Below are 8,058 nucleotides of genomic sequence, written 5' to 3'. Positions count from 1 at the left end.
TCCGGGCTCTGAATCAAAGCTGGCCAGTGGGCACTTAAGTGACCCTGGACAGCTCACTGAACTTTTGGGCCTCAGTTTTCCCATCTGTAAAATGGGACAATCGCTGGTCATCTCTACAAAATGGCCCCTCTCCTTCCTCAATCTAAGCTACACCCCCAGCTAGCTTGTAGCCCTGCCTCTAAGAGTCCTCCAACCTTCTTCTCCACTTCCCTGGCTTGGAGGGCCCTCTCCAGCCTCTTTCCCTCCTCTTCCCTGGGGGTAGGTGGGCAGGGACTCAGCAAAGACATCCTGAGGGCCAGGGCACAGCCTGGGCCCCTCACCCCAGGCGATGTACCCTCCCTTCCCGCAACAAAGCGACTCTGATGCAATTTATTGAACATTTATTGCTTAATCCTAAATCCGTTGGAGGAGTCCTTGGGAGAGCCCCAACATTCTGGCTGGCTGGGAGCCGGAAGCCAAGTTCTCCAGGTCCATGTGCTGGGACAGACGCTTGTCAACCTCCCTGAGGGGGTGGAAGGGAGAGTTTAGAGGCAGGACTGGAGGGTGTGCGGGTCTGGGGGGTCAGAGGAGGGCAGGGAGGGGGCAGGAGGGTCACCTCAAGCACAGTCTTAGCTCCGCACGTCTGGCCCGAAGCACCTGCAGCAGGGCATCCTCTTCAAATTCTGTCCCATCCGAGTCTGACAGAGACAGGAGCAGGGACTGGCCTAGGGAGCTCCAGGGATGTGGGTGACAACCCAGCCCAACCCCCAAACCCCTCCCGCATGCTCTCACCTTCTGCAGCTTCCAGTAACCCAGAAGCCAAAGCTAGCAGCTCCTGGGGTGGTGGAGTCTCAGTGGGGGAGTGGGGGGCCTCGGTGGGAGAAGGGGGGGCCTCCGAGGGCGAGGGGCTGTCTTCAGAGGGTTCTGGGAAGAGATGAGCAACCACCACCTGCTCTAGGGTCCCTCTCAGCAATGGTCCTGGCTCTGGCTCTGGCATGGGAGCCTGGTTCTTAGAGTGTAGGTTCCGGGCCTTTCTAGGCTTGCGGTCCTGTCTCTTAGACTCCGAGGGGCCCCTAGATCCTAGAAGAGGGGCTCCAGCCTGGGATTGTTTGCAACCCCTTTCTGGGGAGCCAGAGTGGAGATGGAAAGGACTCAGACAAGTAGTGAGGGAATCTGGGACTGAGGGCAGGGGGCATGGCTGGGGACTACCAAGGGAAACTGAGGGGTTTACTTCTCGTGGACAGAGAACAGCAGGGCTCTGCTGAGGCCCACAGAGGGGGGCTGAGGGGCCCTGATGGAGCCCACAGAGGGGGACTGAAGGGCCCTGCTGGAGCCCACAGAGGGGGGCTGAGGGGCCCTGCTGAGGCCCACAGAGAGGGACTGAGGAGCTTTTCTGGGGCCCACAGAGGGGGGCTGAGGGGCCCTGATGGAGCCCACAGAGGGGGACTGAGGGGCCCTGCTGAGGCCCACAGAGAGGGACCAAGGAGCTTTTCTGGGGTCCACAGAGGGGGACTGAAGGGCCCTGCTGGAGCCCACAGAGGGGGACTGAAGGGCCCTGCTGGAGCCCACAGAGGGGGACTGAAGGGCCCTGCTGGAGCCCACAGAGGGGGACTGAGGGGCCCTGCTGGAGCCCACAGAGGGGGACTGAGGGGCCCTGCTGAGGCCCAAAGAAGGGAACTGGGGGACTTTGCTTGGATACATAAACGGACTGTGCGGGGCTTGGATGGGGGCTACTGAGAGGGGCTGGGGGACTTGGTTGGAGGTGGCTGGGGGTGACCAGAGGATTTAGCTGGTCGGCCAGGGCAGGCTGCAGGGCATCTAGCTGCTGAGGCTTAGGCTGACCATGGGTCCTGGCCATGGGGACCTAGAGGAATACACAAAAATCATGAATGAGATGTACTCTTCCTCCCTTGCCTGCTCCTAGTCCCAGGACCTCCCAGGCCTCCTCACTCCATACCGGGGCCCTGCTGGGGGGCCAGGAATGTGTCTTGGACCCATCTACACACTCCTCTTGGGCCAGCTCGAGCTTCCTCCGGAGACGCCACTGGAAGAGGATGTCCTCCTCTGGTCGGGCCACAGATGGGGGTGGGCCCTGAAGCCTCGTCAATGGGGCTGTGAGAAAGAACTCGGGCTGAGGCCAGGCTCTGTGGCTATGTCCCACAGGCCTCCTGGGGCTGGGGGAAGAGTATCAGCCTCACCTGGGCCCCTGGTGAGGCTTGGGCCTTGTCCAGGGTCAGGGTGGGAGGGTGACGGTGGGGAGGAGAGGCCCTCTGAGCTGACTTGGACGGAGGCCACTTGACTGCTGCTGCTGCTGCTGCTGCAGGATGAAATCTCACTGGGGGGAAAATGAGAAAGACAAGAGGCTTAGAGGAAGTCTGGGAAGCTAAAGAAAGAAGGTGGGGAGATGTGTGTGTATGACGGGGTGGGGGGTGGGGGTAGGGGTGTCAATTCAAAAAGCCTTTATTTTGTGGTGGTTGTGTCCAACTCATCGTGATTCCATCTGGGATTTTCTTGGCAAAGATACTTGAGGGGTTTGCCATTTCCTTCTCCAATTCATTTTATAGATGAGGAAACTGAGGCTAATAGGTAGGGTTAAGTGACTTGTTCAGGGTCACACAGTAAGTGTCTAAAGCTGGGTTTGAATTCAGTTCTTCCTGGCTCCAGGCCCAGCACTCTATTCACTGAGCCACCTCCTTGCCCTACCCTACTAATACCTGCCCAGCACTGCCTTAGGCTCTTTATTTTTTATGTATTTTTTAAACCCTTATTTTCTATACTAGTAACAACTCAGGTAACAAGACAGAAGAGAGACAAGGGAGTTAAAAGGGAATAAAAAGAATTAAATTACTTGCCCAGGGTCACACAGCTGGGAAGTGTCTGAGATCAGATTTGAACCCAGGACTTCCCATCTCTGGGCCTGGTGCACTATCCATTGAGCTACCCAGCTGCCCCTTACCATCCTTACCCTTAAAACAGCTTACATTCTAATTTGGTGGGGGTAGGGGCTGGGCATAGCATTGACACAGGGAAGTAATGACAGAGTAACAATAGCTAACATTTATATAGAACTTTAACACTTGCAAAGCACATTACCAATACTGTCACTACACACCATGAGGGAGGCTCTATTATTATCCCCATTTTACAGATGAGGAAACTGAGGAAGACAGCAATGAACTGATGTAGGTTTTGAACTGGGGTCTTCTTGATTCTGAGCCCATTGTTCTATCTACTTTAGCCCTTGCTGCCCAGCAAATCAAAGTAATTTCAAGAGACGGAAAGTTAACTGTGGGGTAGGGATGGGAGGGATCAGAAAAGACTTCCTAAAGGTGGTGCCACCAGAGTCATTTGCAAAGGAAACTAGAAATTCTAGCAGTTAGAATACTGGGGCAGAAGATGGAAGGCTACATACACACAGCTGCCACAGGTACAGTCTGCCTGGAATGGAAAGTGAAGTAAGACCAGAAGGAATGTGGGGACCAAACTACATGACGGGGTTAAATGCCAGACTGAGGACTTTGATTTTGATCATAAGGCAAGAGGAAATCATTATAGTTTGGGGGAAAGATGGAGATTTAGGGGGAACTTCTAGGTAGGAAAGGAAGTCACCTCCGAAGGAGAAGCTGGACTGCCCTGTCCTGGAGACTGAGGGTCTCGAGGTCCAATGCAGCTGTCTCTGAGGCTTCCAAAGGAGAAATATGGCCCTGAGCCAGAGAAAGGAGGAAAGGGCTGATGGCTTGAACCCCAACAGAGCCATTGTCCCTCCCCCATTTCCCAGAGGGTTTGCTAGGGAAGGAGGTCTGAAATCCAGAGGCCTGGTGGCCATGGGGCCAGGCTGACCCCACATGCTATGTATGTTGGGAAGAACCCTGAAACGAGAGGCAAGAAACCCAGGCTCTTGTTCCAAAGCCATCGTACTCTGGGGCTTTGGGTAAATCACTTCTTCCCTTCAATCCATCTCTTCGCTGGTATAAAGAAATGACATCCCTCACCTCCTACCTTCCCCTCTGGAGGAAGTACTTTGAGGAGCCCTTGCCTTAGACCTGGGCTGTCTACCCCTAAGCTATTACTGTGCCCTCAACCATCAATTTACCTGGTGAGTCCCTGATATGATAGTGTCCATCCTCAGTGTTCTTCCCCTCTGTGGCAGGGTCTGGCCTGGGCTGGCTGGGCAAAGGTCCTTTCTTTTGGCCTCCTCACCTGAAAGAAACACAATCACCAGGATCCCTCCCAAGTCTTTGTGAGATGCCCATATCTAGACCTACCAGTCACAGTCCATTCCTGAGATTACAGGCCTGCTGCAAGCCCTAGCTGGCCTAGAAGTACAAGTACCCTTATCAGGAGGGGGGCTGGCTGTACCCAAAGAAGGGCCAGGGGCAGGTACCTGCTGAGGAATCAGGGTGGCCCACAGGTGAGGGTTTCAGCCACCAGAAGTCGGCAGCTGTGGGACCTGCTGACTGTCGCTCCTGGCGGCTGGTGGGCTGAGCCTGCCGGAACCGAGCCATGTACCTGTCACAGGGGGAGTAAAGGGAGAGAATCTCAGGGTCAGTCTGGAGCATCCCTTTTTCTCTCATTCCCTTGATAGTGGGAATGAATCCTATCTCCCAGCTTCTGGTTCTTTTACTTACTTGGCAACCACCGAGTCTCCTGATTGGTCTGTCTGTCCTTCAGGGGTAAGAGATGGGGGTGAGAGACTTGTTGAGGGCCATGACTCATCAAAGTCTGGGGACGTGGGAGTTGGAGGAGAGGGTAGGGGGCTGGGTTGATGAGGTTGTGATGGGCTTAGGACCTGGAGAAGGAGAAAAAAAAACCTGAGGATCCAATGTCTTCTCCCAGACCTTCTTCCTCCATCCCCAGTTCCCTAAAGCAGCTTCTTGGCCCTAGCTCTAATTACTGACCCTTCTTAGAAAACGTTAAGAGATTCTGACCCAGGAGCAGATGGGTAGCTCAGTGGATTGAGAGCCAGGCCTAGAGATGGGAGGTCCTGGGTTCAAGTCTGGCCTCAGACACTTCCCAGCTGTGTGACCCTGGGCAAGTCACTTGACCCCCATTGCCCACCCTTACCACTCTTCCACCTATGATCCAATACACAGCATTGACTCCAAGATGAAAGATAAGGGTTTAAAAAAAAAAAAAAAAAAAAAGGAAAAAAAAAGATTCTGACCCCTCCTGCCCCTGGTAACCAGTAACCTCTCCATTCTAGACTAGGCCTCCACCACTAGGGGGAGTTTCTGAATTCCTCCAGGCCCATTTGTCCATTTCTGAAAAGAAGCTAATCCTTGCTTGTCCTAGGTGGAAAACAACATCCCTCATCTTTACAAGACTTTTTAAGTTTATGATCTTAGGCCTCAGTCTGGAAGTTCAACTAAGATCAATAAGGCCAATCACTTCATTCACAGAGGGAGGGGTCAAGAGGTGACTTGATCAAGGTCACACAGGGAGGACTGTGATCTGAACCCAGGTCCTTTGAACCCAATTCCAGTCCTTTCCACTGTATATATTCTATCTTTCAACACAGAGCTTTTTCCTCAGGACGTCCCAAGAGTCCTCTTATTAGAAGGTTTTCTTCAGATCCATTTTACAGAGGGGTAGCATTACAGTCTTAAGTTTGAAGGTGGCTTATTGGCTTGCCCAAGGGTTCACACAGCTGATGTCAAAACCTGTCTCCTGACTATAAGGCTCATTACCCTTGGGGCTTCAGAAATGAGCAAAGAAGACAGGCAGTCGTCCCCTGGTGTAAAGACCATTCCAAGGACCTGGAGTGAAGACTTCAAGCAAAGCCTTCACTGGGCCTGGTTCTTCCTCTAGATCCCTAAATCTCTAGCTCCAAATCCTATGAACCTCCGACTTGCCATCTGATCTAAGCATTGGAAGCCATCTGGATACAGATACATAATATCTGTAACTCCATAATTCAACTTTCCAAACATTTGTTAAGCACCTCTTATGTGGAAAGCTGTGCGAAGCTAGAGATAGAAAAGTCTCGGGCCTCTCTGAGCTTCCTAGGAGGATACAGTTGTTCACTTAAATAAAGAGGAAGTGCACTGTCACTTTCAGAGAAAGCTGAGGCTGGCAAGTGATCCCTCTAGACGGCAGTCTCTTTGTCTGTAGAATTTTTCTTACAAGCATTTGTCCTTGCTATCTCTCATGCCCAGGCACGTCTTCCCTTCTCATCCCACTTCCCAGCTTCCTTCAAGTCTCAGCTAAAGTCCAGCCTTCTGCAAGCCACCTTTCCTAGGCCTTCCCTCTATCTCTCCAAGTGTCCCATCTTCGGTTTGCTTGTCCCTAGTTATTTTGCACGCTGCCTCCTGGTCAGAGACCTGCCCTTTAATGCCTAATAAATGCTTGCAGTTGGTAAAAGAGGGCATTTGGCCTGGGATCTCGCACCCCGTACAACCCCAATCCTAAACGATAAAACGCTACGGAAGTGGGAGGCCTTCTGAAAGTTCTCTCCCCTTTCAGGGCTGCGTCCCAGGGGAGGGTGATCTCATGGCCGCGACCCCTCTGGAACCATCGGCTCTTCTTCAGAAACTGACAAACGGAGGCCCTCGCGGGTCAGTTGACCTGCAGGGGACGCGCCTGTCCAGGAAGTTCAGGCAACTCCGCCAAATCTTTTGAGGCAGCATAGGAGGCCCCGTACCCGTAGAGACCTCTCAGAAGGGGAACGGCCGGGAAGCCGGCACGCCCTGGGGGCGTCTCCTCACCGTGGTAAAGGCCCCGCCTCCGCGTCTTCGGCCTCGCTCTAGCAACGGGGACGGGTGATAGTAACTCCGCCTACTCGGAGGCGTAGCCTTGCAGGGGCTGCCCCGGAAGGAAAACACGGCCAGGCTGGAAAGGGAACAAATGGGGAAGAGTTAGACCGACCGAGCGGACTACGACTCCCAGGAAGCTCCAGTGTCTCGCGGAAACAATAGTTCCCGCCTGAGGAAGCGCGCCTCCCGCAGGGCTCCAAAGCCCGGTCCTCACCTATGGTCCATGCCTCCGCCGACACCTCCTCGAATCTCCTTTCCCTTCTCCTTCCCCGAAGCCAGCGCTGCCTGTCACTAAGCAACGCCGCCTCAGACACGCCCCCCTTGCCAGAAGCACTGGGGCGGGAAAAGGAGCAGCTCCGTAGTTCTCAACCGCCTCGCGGTGCCGCGCCCAAATGCACTTGCGTAGGCGGCACCTTCGTCCATTCGTTGTTTTTTTGTGGGGGCGGGACTATGTAAGAAGGTCGCGCCATTCTATTGGCTACTTTTATTTTAGAGGCCGAGAAAGGGGCTGGATTGGCTCATGTGGGGCATCGGAGGTGTTTTTTGACTAGGGATCGGCAGCCGACACCGAAAGGGTGGGGAGTCGGAGGATCCCTGGCAGGAAGAAGAATCCAACCTACTAGGAGCTTCCTTGTGGGGGAGGGGGGCCCACATGGGGTCATAAAATCTCTGCCAGAGCCCAGCAGGAGTGCAGGCGGCGAGGCAGGGTGCAGGACCAGGCCCCCCCCCCAGGGAGTGCGCCCCGTAGTCTGGTACCCCAGACCACTTATCCATGTTTCTGGCCCTTCCCACTCAGGGGGCCTCCTTACTGACCTCCTGGCACCCCCAGCTGCCCCCTCCTTATCTCTGGGGACCGCTCAGGTAGGGCCACAAAGAGGATTCAGAGCTGGAGGTTCATTGCTTCTATTTTCCCAGGGTATAAACCGAATCCCAGAAGGAGGAGGCAGAGCTTAACAGGCTGTATCAGCCCCGAGTTTGGAGCTCCCCGAACTGACCCCCAGCCCTCCCTTTCCACCTTTGTCTCCTCTGCACCAGCTGATCCTTCCTGGAGCCAGGCGTTTTTGGCTCCTGGATCCGTGCTCCCACAGGTGGCAGGGATCATCGGCTGGCTATTTCTGGCCCAGGAGGGGGGCCCTATTGCCCATGCTTGTCCCAGATGCCCCCTGGCCCTCAGCCGAGGGGCACAGGCTGTCCTGGCCTTCCTCTCCTGGGGCCGTGACTCACCCACCAGATTAGCTGGTGACAACATTGAGCACCTGGGCAGTGGGCACCTGGACACTCCCTGCCCCCCAGAGCCTCTTGTGTTTCCTGGGGGATGGGAGGCACT

The 8,058-nt window shown here is 54.6% G+C and overlaps 1 protein-coding gene across 2 annotated transcripts; it reads right to left on the bottom strand.

Annotated features, from left to right (window-relative positions):
- Positions 1-365: 365 nt before the first annotated feature.
- Positions 366-7,072, bottom strand: PROSER3 (proline and serine rich 3). Of its 2 annotated transcripts, XM_044671201.1 has the most exons (12): positions 6,946-7,072; positions 6,684-6,807; positions 4,608-4,768; positions 4,364-4,488; positions 4,073-4,179; positions 3,589-3,683; positions 2,178-2,314; positions 1,937-2,091; positions 1,487-1,843; positions 772-1,321; positions 596-677; positions 366-502 (listed from the first exon to the last, which is right to left on the bottom strand). In XM_044671201.1, the coding sequence occupies exons 1-12, from the start codon at positions 6,954-6,956 to the stop codon at positions 394-396; spliced, it is 2,013 nt and encodes a 670-aa protein (XP_044527136.1). In that variant the 5' UTR covers positions 6,957-7,072; the 3' UTR covers positions 366-393. The 2 variants fall into 2 exon arrangements, with proteins under 2 accessions (XP_044527136.1, XP_044527135.1); XM_044671200.1 differs by having other exon boundaries at positions 772-1,843.
- Positions 7,073-8,058: the final 986 nt, after the last annotated feature.

The sequence above is a fragment of the Gracilinanus agilis genome, chromosome 3, assembly GCF_016433145.1.
Source record: "Gracilinanus agilis isolate LMUSP501 chromosome 3, AgileGrace, whole genome shotgun sequence".
In the NCBI taxonomy this organism is placed as follows: domain Eukaryota; kingdom Metazoa; phylum Chordata; class Mammalia; order Didelphimorphia; family Didelphidae; genus Gracilinanus; species Gracilinanus agilis.
The sequence above is the reverse complement of the archived record's forward strand: the minus strand, read 5'-3'. Positions and strand labels throughout refer to the sequence as shown.